Source organism: Venturia canescens, chromosome 6 (assembly GCF_019457755.1).
Source record: "Venturia canescens isolate UGA chromosome 6, ASM1945775v1, whole genome shotgun sequence".
NCBI classification, from domain to species: domain Eukaryota; kingdom Metazoa; phylum Arthropoda; class Insecta; order Hymenoptera; family Ichneumonidae; genus Venturia; species Venturia canescens.
The window spans coordinates 12373861-12390173 of NC_057426.1; the positions used below are offsets into that span (position 1 = coordinate 12373861).

The 16313-nt window shown below is 36.8% G+C and overlaps 2 protein-coding genes and 1 long non-coding RNA gene across 6 annotated transcripts in view; 2 read left to right on the top strand and 1 right to left on the bottom strand.

Moving 5' to 3' along the window:
- emb (exportin-1 emb) lies at positions 1–15496 on the bottom strand. 4 transcript variants are annotated; one of them, XM_043422123.1, is made up of 13 exons: positions 15362–15496; positions 12215–12459; positions 11082–11627; positions 9229–9954; positions 8769–9003; positions 8428–8591; positions 8167–8301; positions 7669–7812; positions 7171–7317; positions 6800–7048; positions 6033–6285; positions 5317–5567; positions 1–4764 (listed from the first exon to the last, which is right to left on the bottom strand). In XM_043422123.1, the coding sequence occupies exons 2-13, from the start codon at positions 12410–12412 to the stop codon at positions 4618–4620; spliced, it is 3195 nt and encodes a 1064-aa protein (XP_043278058.1). In that variant the 5' UTR covers positions 12413–12459; positions 15362–15496; the 3' UTR covers positions 1–4617. The 4 variants fall into 4 exon arrangements, with proteins under 4 accessions (XP_043278058.1, XP_043278060.1, XP_043278059.1 ...); XM_043422125.1 differs by lacking the exon at positions 15362–15496 and adding an exon at positions 14415–14447; XM_043422124.1 differs by lacking the exon at positions 15362–15496 and adding an exon at positions 14146–14395.
- On the top strand, positions 10321–11087 carry LOC122412533 (uncharacterized). The gene is made up of 2 exons (XR_006261375.1): positions 10321–10431; positions 10896–11087. It is a non-coding gene; the product is annotated as an uncharacterized lncRNA (long non-coding RNA).
- Positions 15479–16313, top strand: part of Rab3-GAP (Rab3 GTPase activating protein) — a 13676-nt gene continuing 12841 nt past the window's right edge. Inside the window, exon 1 of the mRNA XM_043422118.1 lies at positions 15479–15597. Within this exon, the coding sequence (XP_043278053.1) occupies positions 15485–15597 (113 nt within the window). The 5' untranslated portion in view covers positions 15479–15484. The remainder of the gene's footprint in view (positions 15598–16313) is intronic.

The window sequence follows — 16313 nt, forward strand, 5'->3', positions numbered from 1 at the left end:
TTGACGTTGTTATACTTTTATGCGTTTTTTTGTTTTCTTTTTATTTTATTAGTAAGTATTATTAAACTCTTTACATACTTTTTCGTTTTTCATAGTAATGATCATAACTGATAGAATTCCTTAACTTATACACCCACACACTCAGACATACATGACACACTATTCCATATAACTCTGTGTACCATCAAACGCGTACACGATCTTTGAGAAAAAAAACATTCGTTAACCTAATGCCAGTGTGTTCTGAATCCGTTGGGCTTGGAAAAAATTATGTCAATAATAATCATAAGAATAATAATTATAATAATGATGACGATTCACATCTCCCTTTATCATCGTCAAGTCTCTCTGTAGTATCGAACTGTAAATTCTACCACGTGCTCACATACGTAGACAAAGCTGCATTGAAATGATAGGATTGGAGGAAAAGAAGATCCGAGTTAGCAAATTGATTTCGGTGTATAATTGATTTTAGGAAAATTTTATGTCATTAAACGTTCTCTGTTCACCCTAATTGATCATTTTCGTCGAAATATCGATTTTCAATCGAACGAATTTGTATCGAAGTTTCTTTTTTTATCTTTCAATTGATCAATGTTGCTCCAAAATAATGAATTTATTAATCAAATATTCAAAGTTTATTGATGAAAATACGATTTTACTATTCTTCTAAAAATTCAAATGTACAAAATGCTTGAAAAAAATCTTCGACGAGAAGTCGTCGGAGAAACATAAAAATAGAAGCTTCCGGTTCAACGTGTCATACGTTTTCACTGTATTTGAGAAAAATTTTTAAGATCAGTCGTTCGTTAATACTTTGAATGCCTCGTATAAAACTGCTGCCTCTCTACTTTTAGTATGTTTTTCCCCATGTGTTAACGTGTATCCATTGTTGCTTTCGTCTATATTTCTTTCATAAAAGCCGAGCAGCTCATTCTTTTGTTTTTCCCATGTCTATCTATGGCATAAACATTTCATACGCATCATATTTTTCTTACTCTCTCAGCTGTGTACTCATTAGCCACCGGCCAACATTTATTTACATTTCACATTCTTCTTCATTTTTCTTGCTCTCTTTCTCTCTCTCTCTCTCTCTCTCTCTCTCTCTCATACACGATCAAACTCTTCACATTGTCAATCGTTGTGTAAGGTAGTAAATATCGTATCAACGTTTAAATTCATTAAAATATGTGATAGCCCGTGAATTACTATGATAACTAGTCGATAAAACAACGGGGATTTTATGGATGATAAGAAATAAAAAACGAATACAGTTGGGCGATTCGACAATATGCCACCGTAACCAGCAAATATAAAGGCATGTTTTGACGTTTCAAGTAAATTACATACTCACCCGATAGAATCACGAGAACGAGGGGATTGCCACCACTTAAATTATGAAAAAGGGTCAAAAACGTAGAAGAAATGAAAAAAAAAAAAAAAAAAAAAAGATCGAATGGGTTGCGAACGAATATTTAGCTTACAACAGAGAATTAACATAACGACGTTGCTTTTGTTGGGTTTTCTTTTACTTTTGTTTTTTTAAATCTAAACCCACGAAAGAGCTTTGTTTGCCAGTGGCTCGTAACCGCGACGCAGTCTCGGAGTCGCATGATGCCCAAAAAATTGGTAATGGCTCGAAACCGCGAAGGGTGAACTACTGACAAACTACAAGTACAGTATTGTATAAATATATTCCATAGAGTAACCAAAGCGCGAGAGTATCACTATCTTAATGAAAAAAGAGACCTAGATTTCACAATTTGTCCAACGGAAAAAGAGAGATCGGGAAAAATAGGCGACGAGAGGTATTTTTTCATGAACGAAGTTGATTAAGAAAACAAAAATGGGGTAATTATACGCGAAATAATGGAGAGAGAGAGACAATAAGAAATTCTGTTTAAATGATTCGACTCGATCCCACGGACAATCGTTTGATTCCAAATGGGAACAATCGTGTGTCGAAAGGAAAGACAAAAATCCTGACATAATGTAGTACAAAAGTCAATAAACTAAGAATTTCTTGGCTCTCTGTGCCAGTAACTATACCGATTTTCGTACATTATGATTCACCCTTGAAATATATTCCAATAATCAGAAACCGCATTCGCGGCTCGGCGCAAAGTATTTAAAAAAAGCCATTACGAATCCTGCCGCACCCTTGTGCACTTGAATATGAAGGTTTTCGTACTCGTCATCAATCTTTACATTTACATTAATATACATAATTTTCCATGGTCATTTTATACACGGAGTACTCAAAAATACCATCAGTTTTTCACTTTTTCAAAGTGATCCGATTGGGCTAATAATAATTTTATGAGAATTCAGACTCGGGATTCCTGACACGAAAGATGTCAGGAGCTTCGATCGAATCTCACTTTCCGTGACGCTCACTTCTCTGAAAATTCTTTCAAATCTGTCTCCGCCCAGAAACTTTGCATGGAAATTTAATTGGAACAAGCAATTGTTTTTGAGACTTTTCATGGCATATTCGACCAATCTGTGTTCAGATGCCACGAACGAAATTTACCCAAAAGATAAGTTTCCCATTCGTGTATCTCTATGAATAATTTTTTTTCTACTCTGCGAATCGAAATTCCTATTATAAAACTTTGTCTAACGGAATCGGCGTATCAAAGTTTAAGGAAAATCGTCAATTGTTTGTATCGCCACGTCGGTATACCCGAAAAAAGGCTGAATCTTCAAATCCAAATGTACTCCATGTATAAAATATTTTCAATTGAGAGTGTTGTTGGTGAAGGGAGGCAAGCTCGAATCTGAGAGCAACTCATATCATCTCCGAAGTGTTAGAAGGATATTGAGGTCATCATCGGTCAATCAAAGATTAAAGATAACTTTTTCAATTCATAATCGAAATTATTATTATTTTCAATTCTAACAATCGAGACTGTATCCAATGAGTGATCAAGATGGTTATTAATGAATAACCAATTTCATCTTAATCATCAAGATTAACTTCAAAATTACGTATAACAAGTGATTTTGCCAATCTGGATGTAATTTACAGGAAAAGAAAAACGAAGAAAAAAAAGAAAAGAAAAAGATTATCCAACGTTGAGATGTTACCCGTTCGATGAGGACTCACGTTTAACGACAATGGACATACATACTTTATGATACAAAATTTCGCTCATGTTAAAAAAATACACACGCATACACACAAAGTCCCTTTATGTATTCTCTTGCACTCTCGTCCCTCACGAATAGTCAGCGAAGACGAAAATCGAAGTTTTGCGACCGTTTGCGTTGTCAAAAATGGGGCAAAAAGTAAACGAAAAACTACAAGCGAAATTTGTTTCAAGTTCTGAGAGTGAATCAACGTTGAAAAACGCTGTTTCTGCCAGATTACGAATCATCAAGTACCATAATTGAAAGAAGAAAAAGGCGAGCAATCCACGAGTTTGTATTTCTTTTTTTAACGTAATTCCCGTACTGTTTTTCCTTATTTCAGCTCGATAAATGCTACGCTCCCCACTAATGATATATATTTATACATATATATATATGAAGCACCCTTCAGGATATGAGAATTAAAAGGAAAACCATTTGATGGATGCGCATTTTGTTTTTTCTGCCCTCTTCCTCTTCTCGTGTCTCATAAGCTCGGTTTGTAAAAGTAAATTGGCAGCTGTATAAACGGTTAATCAGTAACGTATGTCTATCTCTCGTTCGCTCTTTTGTCTCGTGCTCACTGGTTCATCTCGCTTTCATCGAATTAAGGAGTTATTTGAAGGAAACATTGAAATACAAAGGTCGCATCACAGATACCGACTATCGTCAGATGTACATGAACATGAATGTTCAAACGGAGGTAACTTTGATCCTCTCGTAAACGCACAATCGTTAGTTTGGGACAATCGTGTCTATCAATCATCTTACCAAGTACAAAAAATTCATCTGCCCTTCCAAAATATACGATTTACTTGAAAATAAAAAAAAAAAGAAGAATCAGTTTATTGGCAGTATACCTCTCTCATCATCAATAGCTTGGTACTCTACTGTTTTTATATCGCGTTACTTGTTGTTCTTTTTTTGTTTTTTTTTTGTTTAATTTTCATATCCGCGTACTTGTAAGGACTAATTTTCCATAAGAAACATAGTCTTTCTAGGGTACATTCAAACAGCATTATAAAGCAGGCACTCACATTTTGCACAAACATAAACTTCGTTTTACTCTGCTTTTTCATGCTCATTTTAATGGATTTTGTTTAAGGTTCTTCTAACTCTTATAGCAATCAAACAGTCACCACGTTTCGGGCTTACCTCCTGGTCAAGGGCATTTATATTTTACACTCGTTGGGCTTTACTTCAATGTTTTTCTCTTTCTTTTTTTTTTTGCTTTCCTTTGTTCTCTTTCTCTCTCTCTTTGTTCTTCGTCGTATCATTAATGCCACGTGTATCGGTATAGTGGTATAGTCTTCGTGTTTATGATTGAATCTTTCGTTTTACGTTGCGATTGTGATTCTCGTGGATTTAGTGGTGAGGATGCTTGCAGGCAAAAGGATACGATTGTATCTACGACGTTAGTTCGCAAATAAACGCACGTAGTTTTGTTGTTTTTTCCGTAGCTTCTTTGTTTATATCGATGTCGATTCAGTCCTGCATCTCCTCGGGCATCTCGTGAGGATTTAGAATTCCCGGTACCGCCAATTGTTCCTTCCTCTTCTGTCTCTGCGCCTTTTTTTGAGCAGTTTCACGCTCGTCCAAATAAAGGTCTGAATCATCCTCTCCTGTATACTCCTATGGAATAAATTCAGTCATCGTTATTTTATTAAGTATTTTCAAGATGGTACTTGAAATTTATTTTCATTACTGTCGTAGGAGAGAATAAACATGTTTGTACAGCGAAAAGGAAATTGGGAAAAATCAGAATCAATCTGGCTGAACTTTTGGCATTGGAATGCACCGAAAGGTTTCATAATTCGGAGAAATCGTATGAGCCGTTACTCTCTTATTGTTCATGTTTGCCGATTAACTATATCGGAGATTTAAACGAAATCGTTGGATATTTGCGAAGAACTGCCGCGCGAAAAGTAAACTTATTCAAACGTCTTTTACAAAAAAAGTGACTTTTCTACACGAGATTTCAAATAATTCGAGATTTTTAGTCTCCCCAATCAAACTACGGTCCATATCATCCGGGAATGAGTATAGGAGTGTGAACCAGTTACGGTTCAGATTTCGAAAAAAGAACTAACGGACGTGGACATTTCTTTTCAGCAATGTAGACACGAAAAACAAAAAAATCGACATAATTGATGTCAAGTATGAATAGAAAAAAGTTCGACTTACTCGAATTTCGACGAGGAAGTCTCTGAGATGTTCTTTGAAGGCGGGAATGTCCTGATCGAGATTAAACAATCCTTGCACCGTTATTTTTATTTGACTGTCCGACAAATGTGGGAACGCTGCTTTGAGCAATCTCGCAACGAACTCTTGAACGTACAGGGTATTTTCAGGTAAAGGACCAAGAGGCACCTGAATCCGATTCGATTCGACAAGTGTAAACATGTGAGCCAAAATTGTCGCGTGCATCGTTAAACCTGTCAAAAAGTAATAGAAGGGTTTAGGCGTAGAATAACGATATATAACATGAGTCGATAAATATCAATTCTTCCGTGACACACTGCATCAACTTGACCCAGACTAATTTTTCAGTGTTCATTATCCCTGCCCCATAGAAAAAATTCTAACATTTCGTTCTGCGTGATTTGATAGAAATCACCAGTTCCAGGTCTATTTTTTCAACAAATAACATGTAGCGTGATCACATAATAAATTGTTGAAATGAAATAAGTTTGAAACAATTCAATGCGGTCTTCCCCGGATATTCAAAGTGCGCACGTATCGAAGAACGCTTAGAGCGTACTTCTAATTTTTTGTGAACGAGGAGCTTCTAATCATCGGTGAATAGAAAATGCTTTGAGTGAAGTTGAGTCAACAAATCACTACGACAAATAATGTCGAGGAAAAATTAATTAAAATGGTTTTTTTCATTGGGGAATTACCTGCCGTATGCGACGTATCTGTCACGACACTGAATATGTGTTGAAGAATGTCTGTAAAGTAAGTTTGATAGAAACTCTGTGCTGCTTGCTCGTGTTGTTCAATATTCTGCAAAAGCTGGTGGAGAATTTGCAAACCGGTGTCCGCTACGTTTCTCATCGTGTGTTTAAAGGCCCATATTATGGAATCGAGAACCAGCTTAAATTGAGCAGGGGGTATCGAGAGAAACGCAGGGAAACAGTGCCCATTGACTGCCTAAAATAACCAAAAAGTTTCATTAGAAAAACTGTCAATACTTTTAAGAATGTTAGTTTTTTCGATTAGTTTTAGAATCGTTCGAGCCCTTGGTCGTAAAAAATATATGTCGATATGAAAACCGACCCCAAAAAAATGCTCTAAAGATTAATCAATTTATCAAAAGCGAATACTTTAGAACATGTTATCTTGGAATACTTCTAATATTCGTAGTAAATTATTCACAATTCGCCATTTTTAGGCAGTTTGAATCGAATTCCATGTGTCTCAATGTAAGAGCCCTTTAAGATGAAAAAGTAATAAAAATGCCAACATATTCTTTCAAATGAGAAAACATCCATTGAGATCGATGAAAAGTATGATAAAACTCACTTATTTTAGGAAACATTCATTGAGATCAATTAAAACAAGGTAAAATTCAATCATCTCTGAGATATTGGAAGTTTTAATCGCAATGATGGAATCAGGAAATTATTAATATACTGTTAAAATTCATAGATTTCTTGGATCGTACCTGCAATAAGAGGAAGAAGTTTGTCCTGTGCTCGGGGAATTCTTCGAAGTCCTTGTTTATCATCTCGAGGGTGCACTCGAAGACAGCGTCAAATATTTTGGGCACTTCACTCGTAATGTGTTCTTGTAACTTGTTAACAATCGTTGCCATTGCGCTGAGAACTTCAGGCTCACGGGCACAATGGACATTCGTCTTTTGGTAGTCCAATAACACAGCGTCAAGCAACGGTGGAATAAAGTTTTCCAAGACCTGAAAATTAATTTGCTTATTCAATTCAAGCTTATTCAATAACGTTTTCTATCACTCAATGATAAGTTTTTAATCATTTCAATAGAACAAGTACATAAATCTTTTGACAGCTCAGAACCTACCATTTCATGATCATTTGATCTACTGACCCAGTCCGATATTAACTTCAACGTTTCTTTTTTTACAACCCTCATACTCTTGATTAGTGGTTGATTCATCACTGTTTCGCCGTTTAAAGCTATCGCAGCACTTATGTTCTCACTCATAACCTGTGAAAAAAATGGTATTGAGTCGAAAAACGATCAAACGAATCCCGAAGGAATCGAAATAACACAATGTGTTGCCAAAGCACGAATCAAATGGAATCGTTTTTCAATAAATCTGTCCATTCTTTAGCTCACTTACAACAACATTGAGCAAGACTTTTAATAACAAATATTCAATGATTTGCGACATGGATTTGCAAGAAAATAATAAAATTCGATTCGTTTCAGTAAGAGTTTCAATAAGAATATAGAATAAAATGTAAATAATTTCGAATGAAAATGTAATGTCCAATTTAAGGTGATCTCTCAGTTGTAAAAAAAGAAGAAAATAGGAAGAATAAAAAACAGACTCACCTTATAAACATTCAACATGTCCAAATATATCCTTCCCAATTGCATGACATACGGATGCCCGAGGGCCTTGCACGCTCTTACGTTAGTTTTGAGAATACTCGCTAGTTGCTGAATAGCCTCTTGATCCTTCAGAACGTCGACGTTCTATGGTTTCCATCGAATAAAAAAAAAAAAAAATAGTTCTATGAACATTTGTGAATGATTGCATAACCATAAGCAATTTAAATAAATTGATTGAGGATTTAACGTTTACGTGGGCATGATTTTATCAAATAAATAATTGGTCTCCGGTAAAATTTGAAAACTTGTGTTTTCAATCTCCGTTTTTTAAAGAAAGGGCTCTACAAAATGGCGGTGTTAGAAGTAATACAACAATGATGCATAAATTGTTGTTGAAAAATTTGTGCACAATCATTTGCAAGTATTACGATCGTTTATTCGGTTGCCACAACAAAAGAATAGTTTCACAGGAAGAGCCAAGTTTTTTTCACTAAATACCTTGGACGCTTGAAGGATAATGTCGTCCCAGACTTGATTAGGCAAAACCATGTATTTCTCGATTAAATATTGCTGCGCGACGGCATCGACCTCGGCACTGATCATGTAGCCGACAGCTTCGTAGAACGTGTGAACCTGTGGGGATTAACAAAATTCAGACGCTTCAGTACACAAACATAGGTAAAATATAATGCACAGATATGAAAACGAGCGTCACCATAAAGAATTATTATTGAAGTGAGTAAATGCGTCATGATATACCTGCTGGATTTGCAGATCACAGATTATACTGCTAATGGTAGGGAGAATATTTTCAATGAACGGCATAACCTCGCCGACCTGGGTCATAACAAAGTGTCGCCTGCACTTCATTGCGATTTTAATAAAGGTATCGCAAGCCATGTCCTGAACACCGTCATGAGTCTCTGCAGCAACAGCAGCAGTTACATAGTCAGTATTTGCATTTTTATTTCGATCGTATAGCTCATATTTTCAATCTCTTCGTCTCGTGAGATCAGTTTCGACGCATGTGGTATAAACATTAAATAAAAACAAAATTGTGCAAGGACTGTTACAAAATTAGTAAGGATTAAACCTCTCACCGTGCATAAACTCAAACAGTTTATTTACAACTGTCTTCAGGAATTTCCAGTGAGCTCGCAAAAAGCGTGGATATTGTCCAACGACATACATGATGTTACTCGCAATTATAGCCTTGTTGTCTTTCCCTTTTTTCTGCTCGCACAAACCCAGTAACTCCTTGATAACCGTAACGAGGAAACGTTTCTCATCCTCTTCGTGCATCGCTCCGGAGATACTGCCGATTGCCCAGCACAGCTGAACCGTGAGAACAAAAACGGTTTCGGAATTACATGATTGTGAATAAACATTTAAACTAGTTTAACATTTCCCCACGCAAGCGGTATTCGGTTAAATAATTTTTCTATTTTAAATTGTTTTGCTTTCGCGCACAAATGAGAAATTTATTATAATAAAATATTTACATTTATCTATGCTATTCGGGTATTATAATTAAAAAAACGTGACAAAACGTGAAAATACCGTGTTAAGATTCTTCCAAGACCATTCCAAGCCGTTTACTTGATTCTGTAATTTTTCTGTCATGACTCGCTCTGTATCGACATAATCAAGATGCGTCAGATAAACGAGGGTTTCTCTCATGTTCTTGTACAAGTTAATAGAATCCGTGTCCTTCATGAATTCTCGTACGACTTCACCATTCTCATTTTCCACGACCAAAACTTCTTCGGGCTTGGCCATTCGGCTTATCATGATGTAACGAACCTTCGTCAATACAGGACAGTAGAATTCTCTTCTCTGCGGTATTGCCAGGCTGTTTTTCGGCATGAACAAACAAGGTGAATTTTGTATAAACGGATTTTCCTTGTAGAGATCGGCGGCGAGACTGTTCCAATATTCCAAGCATATTTTGAATATTTCGACGTCCTCGACTTCGGATATCAGTACGAGATAATGCAACGCTTTTATTAGAACTTCGTGCAACTGTTTCTTCTCGACCAATTGACCGTGCTCCTTTAGATAAGTGCAAAGGAACATAGCGAGGTTTTGAATGAATTTTTGCTCTTGATCCTGACCCATCGCGTAAGCCTCGCGTATGTTTGTCTCGAGAGACAACATTTGTTCCAATTGTTGCATCGTGTTCACGAACAAGAGTACGAACATCTCGTCGTAATTCGGGACGGTTACTGCTGCTATTTCCGTGAGACATTTCAACGTCACGTTTCTGAAGATTGGAACGTTCAAGAACTGCAAAAAATTAAACGTGTCAACGTATCTCCAACAATTTGAAAATCGATTATTTGGAAATGTTTATCGGTTAATGAACTTTGTATCGTTCGGACTTTGTATACAAATAATCATGAATTTCCTTAACTTTTTAAACTGTTCCATTTTTGCCTTAAGCCGTCTAAATTCTGGTTACGAAACGAGCGCGACCGATTTATTTATCTAAATCATAAGTGGTGCATTGTAACTATAAAGTATTCACTGCCATCAACCAGAAATACAGAAATCTGCTGTAATAAATTTTCCATCCCAAAAACACTTCAAAATTTTCGATACTAATAATTATTAACAAAAGCTGGCATTTCAGTTGACAGGACGTTATAAAAAACTGCAAGCTCGAAAAAAATTTGATGACGTTCGCTTTGATATCAGGCAAGCTCTCACTCAATTTTTCTCAAACAACCAAAGTGGAGTTGTACAGCATTGTACCAACAAAAGGTTAGTTAAAATTTCTTCAACGAATTCATGACATTTTTCAATAAAACTAAAAAATGATTTCAAGAGATATTATGCTGAGAAAATTATCTATCAAATATCGGACATTTAAAAACCACAATTGTTAAAAGAAAATTGTCTAGATTAGTATATTGTATTCTATATATTACAGAAAAAATATCTTTTTGAGTTCGATGAAACTCACAATGTCTAAAGTACGCTCCATGAATAATGTAGTCAATTTTTAATAAACGCAAAAGAATTGGAATCATGACAAAAAAATTAATAAATTATATTGCTTCGCCTCTTGTATTTATGTACAAATGTGGGAAACTTGAATCATTTTTTCCAAAATATTCCCCTGAGAGTTTGACATTAGTTTCTTCCCTTATCTATCATACTTTTTGAGGAAAATACATTAGAAAAATAAATAATCAAACTGGAATGTGCTTTCCTGGTTTTTACAGGACGGTTCAAGTTCCGAGACCAGAAACTAAGTCTCGCATTTTCACGGGAGGCCAACATAGCAGCATTAGTGCTTTTGAATATTGAATACTGCTTCTACATCATGGACTATCTCGTAAATGAAATGAGCAAAAATGGAAACTTTGCTCAATAATTCTTAATTCTAACTTAATAAAAGTATTGATTACCTTAAATATCAGAGTTGTAATGAGTTTTGTTTCGAAAATGTATCCGAGTGGAATCCAATTCAGAAACCTAAGTAGCGTTTCGAGGGTAACAGCAACGAGGCGGACGTTAGGCGACATGTCCATTACGAACTGACAGAGCTGAAATATCTGTGAGAATTCACTGCACATTGTGTCCTTCAAATGTTTAGCTTTGCTCTGCGTCATTTGTCCAATTGAAAAATCAAAAACTTCCTCCGACAATAGTTTAAGTATGGCCATATTGTTCTGACATAGACTCTCGTTGGTCTTGCTCGCTCCTACGATGTCGCGTATGAAAGATTCCCAATTCTTTGGCCACTCGCGCTTTAATACTTGGACGAGCGTCATATTTAACTTGTTCAAGTAAACCTGCGACGCCTCCATTGTTTTGGGATCGCTGCTCGTGTTTATAATCAGGCATACTATGTACTTTTTTATACCTTCGCACTGATTTCGCGGTAGTACTTTCCATCGCGTCTTGATCACTTGCTCAAGAATTTGTAGGGCGTAGAATTTTGTGCTTTCATTCTGTATGTGAAATATAAAAAAAAGAACAACCAACATATTACGACGTTATTTAAATTTTCAACATCGCTTAATCAATACTTTTCATCTCCATTTCCGTCAACAACTGTGCTTCCAAATTGATTCAATTGTCATTGTTGCAAAAAAAAATGTGTACGGTGTGCAAAATTTTCATCACTTTTCTCAGATGACGCAAAAGTTTGCTACGTTCGAGTCTAACGAAATGAACGAAAAACAAAACCTCATAATTCTTCAATTTTTCACTCCACGAATTATTTGTATAGATTTAATAAAAACTATGAATTGCAAACTAGATGGAGAAAATTGGAGAATAACAATTTTTTTTTTAATTTCGTTGAACTCCAACGCTGCAAACTTCAATGTAATTTTCTTCGTAAAATTACTTCTTTTCCTTCATCATACTCGAAGATATACTGCTCGTTTTTTACATTCAAGTTAATCAGAAAATTTGTGGTGTCTGTTGAGTGAAAATCATTCAATTTTGATTTATGGGTTTTCAATGCAAAAACACCATTTTTATATTATTTTTGTTTCCACTCTCATGCCTTTTTTAAAATCCAAAAGCTTACCTGCGAGTACTCCAGTATGGTGTCAACTCTCGTCCAAGCATCAGGGTGCTCTTTGAGAGATGTGAGAACTTCCTGAGCGAATCTTTGCTCTTCGCCGACGCCGTCATACATACAGGTCACCATGCTGTCGAGTAGCGTTATATCCAGCTTCTGGTTGAAATCCAGCAGCTTGGATGCTTGCTCCGTCAAAGCTGTCATTATGCTGAATTTGATAGGATTTTTCCTCAGATATTCGCACACTCAATCTGGAAAAAATTCACAAAATAGGAAATAAAATGAGTAAAGTTTGGAAGCCATATGTTGAAAAGTTTAAGAAACTCTGAAAAAATGTTTGGCTCGATAGTGCAAAGAGATTTTTTTTAAATACAGCTGCAGTGTAGGTGATCTTGTAAAAATTTTGTTTTAACTTTTTGAAAATCCAGACTCCTATTATGCTTTCAAAGAAAAAATTACTAGTCTTAAAAGAAGTTTTAGCAACAAGAAGTCGAATGGAACCATTTCACTGCTTAAAACACGATGGTATCATCCAAATCTTTGCAACGGTTGTTTAGCGGTAATAACATAACGGTATAAGATTTTTCATTTGGAACTATATGAGTTTGTAAAAAAGTTACTTTACAACTATTTGATAGAATCAAAAAGCTTTGTTAATGTTTTGAGAATGTCTTTTGTAAGATAGAGCTAAACTGATTAAATTTTTTTTAGTAAGTCTCTTAGCCAGAAAATTTTCAGTAATGTGTCATTTGTGTTTTAAGTAAAAAAAATAGTTAGGCGTGAATTAAGGTAGCGCATGAAGAATCATAGGCTCAAGAGAGATTTGGATATTTTGGCCCGCAACAACAATGAAACTGGTGAATATTCTAGAAAGTTATTCTGCATTTTCGAAAACTGGGTCTCTGAAATGTGGCAACAAAACTGTGGATCTAAAAAAGTCAGAGTCATGGTTTTTTAGGTCTACCAAAAAGATATAGAAGAAAAAGAGAAAAAAACAGGCACCGAATGGGAAGCGTCTGCCGAAAAATGTTCGCCCGCCGTTTTAACCTACATTTGACAATCACCTCGACGCGAAAAACAGGTTATGTTCGCGATGTAAAGAAACTCTACTCCTACAAAAGACGAGAGAAAAAAGAGTATTTTTCCAGTTATAACACAGTCGAAATTCAATATCCGCGTGAACTTTACAATTTCACAAAAGTTACGAATTATTCAAATAATTTACGATCGTATCAATCTCCTGTGGAAATGAATTTTTTTTTTCATATCCTCAAAGAGAACCTAGCGAGGTTACAGCAGAGCGGCGGTAAGGGGGGTTCATACTCAACGTTTTGCGTCGCTGGGCCAATTTCCCTAATCCATGTAAAACTACATATCTAGCGTGAACGTGGGACAAGCGAATTTTTGATTTTTTTTACGGTTAAAAAACGTACCGTAATCGCACACCTGCCAAATACACACATACGCACAGATTCACGGCTCTCGGCGGTAAAAAAAAAACCACAACACATATATACCGATTATTCGTTTCACACGCACCAAGGGTGAAGAAAATACACGCGATGTTTGATTTAGTTCCCGGATCAAATGTGTCGGGGAAATAATTCACGAAAACGCGTAACGAAAAAAAAGGATCAAACACACATTCGACGAGCTTCCCGCGCGCGAGAACAACTCTCTTCGGTTCCCTCGCTTCACACACTCGTCGTTTTCTCTCGTTGTCGTCTCTCACTCACTCTCTTTCTGTCGCGTACGCACACACACAACACACATCTACGCACACGCACACACACTTGCTTCTCACTCGTTCTCTCTTTTCACGGAACTGCTCTTTCGCCGTTTGTTCGTTCTTCCTTCAATCTTTTTCCTGATCGGCACCGATGGGCGCCGATATGTGGATAAACGCGTATACATTCAGCGAATATTTGAATACCCACCGAGAGTGAACGCGTTGTCTCTCTCGTTCGCTATATATCTTTCTCCCGCACTATCACACGATTTCATATATAGGTGTATATACTATCCTTCTCTATATAATTTTTATTATCCTTGTTATATATTTTATTTGCCCACTCGGCCGTCCCTAGTATTCCTTTTATTTGTTTGTTATGTTACTTTTCAACAAAGAGAGAAAGATAGAAAAGAAGAAGGAAGAAAGGTTGCTATCGAATGTGTGTAAACGCGACGATCCACGGATATATTACACCTTTCCTACGTCGTTCTCGGCTGTTCGGCCTAAAATCCAACCGATCCAACCTACAAAGATTTTCGAAAATAATAAACAAGATGGCGGTCGTAACATTTTACACACACACACACACAAGCACAAGAACACGAAAGATCTCATCAGCGTGAGAGAGACAAGCCACGAGATTGGCTCTAACGCGGTATTTCGACCAATCACGGAGAAGATAAGCGGCAATTTTTCCTTGACGACACACGCACGACTTCTTGACGTCACGTTAAATACACGTGTGTGTACTCTGTGTACTGCCATTTTTTCATCTCGAACAATATATTTCAACAGTGCTAGCTATTCAATTTTCTTTTTTCTTGAGAGCTAGACACTTCAAAACGGTTTTTTCTTCTCATATTTACCACTACAATGTTTCATTCTGCCGTCCATCCAACGCGTTTGTTTTATCAATTCATTGGTCCAACTACCAACCTCCGTACAAAATACTATTTTCTCACATTTATAACCACGCTTCTTCGCAATCAAGTTTGTCCAAGTACCATTTATGAAGATTGAACTTTAAGATAAATGATGGTTCAAACCAAATCGCAATTGAAGTCAATGTTTATTGATATAGGCAAACATATTTAGGTTAAAAATTCAATTAGTAACAGCTTAATCTGACTGGTCATTTTTCATTACAAGTATTAAAATATTGGGCATATCGCGAAATCAATTTTGAACCCAGGGTTTATACTCGATATGTGTAGACGACGTCGCGAAGCGAACTCAAATATTTATCATTTCAAACTTTCCATGGCAATTCGATATTTGTTTGTTATCAAAGTTTATGTTGTAGTAACGCTATATGGTGATCATCGCAACGACGTGACTGACAACGATGCACGAAGTGTCTACGCAGCGATATATACACACCGCACTATACGTTACGAACGTATTTATAACGTAATACTCACAAAAAGCTGATAAACGTTAGATGCAACTTTTAAAACGGCATTTTGTATTTCATTCCTCGCACAATATCATTTGTGATAGAATAAATACTGTGTGGCCTTAGATATACGATATTCCGAATTGTTATGGTTTTCCACTTCCCGCCTGCTGACTTAACCTCTCTTTTCCCCCACTCTTTGTCTGTGTATGTTGAAAGGGAGGGAGCAAAATTTCTACACGATCTTTTGTCAGTGGCGTGTATTTGTGGCAGCACAGGCCCTCTCGAGCACAGAAGCAGCGAGATTAGCCGGTAAAGAAGAGAACGAGAAATGGTTAGATGGTTACCGCCTCAGCTGTGGAGTTAGTCGGTGCGAGAGCGGGAAGCCGAATTGGTGTGTTTTTGTAAGAGATAAAATAAATGTTAATTAGTGTTAAAAAGGCCTCTCTATTTCTTCTCCCGTATTTCCGGTAGAGATTAGGACCTAAGTAACCACAGTGGTGACCCCGACGAAGAAGACGCAACAAAAAATAGCAATAGAAAAGAGTAGTGTGTTCCCGCGCAAAAACAGCGCAACACATGGGTTGTGGCGCCGAGTCATAACCTCTTTTTCAGACATTGAGAAGCGATTAGCGCAGAACAATTTTTATCTCACTCGCAGCGCATTAATATCCTAGCGCATTCCGAGATGAACAATTTGGTACATACGCCAAACCGGAGGCTAGACGGACTTTCGCACAGCACCACCGCCCGGAACACAGTTCCGCAAAACGCGGCCCCTCCGCAGAGCACGATCCCATCGCCGGATTCACACGGCTCGCAAACACAAGACGATCCCCTGAATCAGTCTCTCATTGATTTTGAAGGAGCAGATCTTTCAAATTTCAACAACGACAACAACAATCAAGTCATGGACATCAGAAGTGCTCGGTTGGAACCCTTTTGGGTCCATGCGCCGAAGCTTTGGTTTATGTCAG

Bases quoted from the DNA above. Each gene is read 5' to 3' on its own strand.
- emb (XM_043422123.1), bottom strand. From the start codon at position 12,412: ATGACAGCTTTGACGGAGCAAGCATCCAAGCTGCTGGATTTCAACCAG. The intron at 9,004-9,228 runs GTATTTTCACGT...CTCACGGTTCAG, and splicing joins CTTGGAAGAATCTTAACACG to CTGTGCTGGGCAATCGGCAG. The intron at 6,286-6,799 runs GTACGATCCAAG...TGGTTATTTTAG, and splicing joins ACTTCTTCCTCTTATTGCAG to GCAGTCAATGGGCACTGTTT.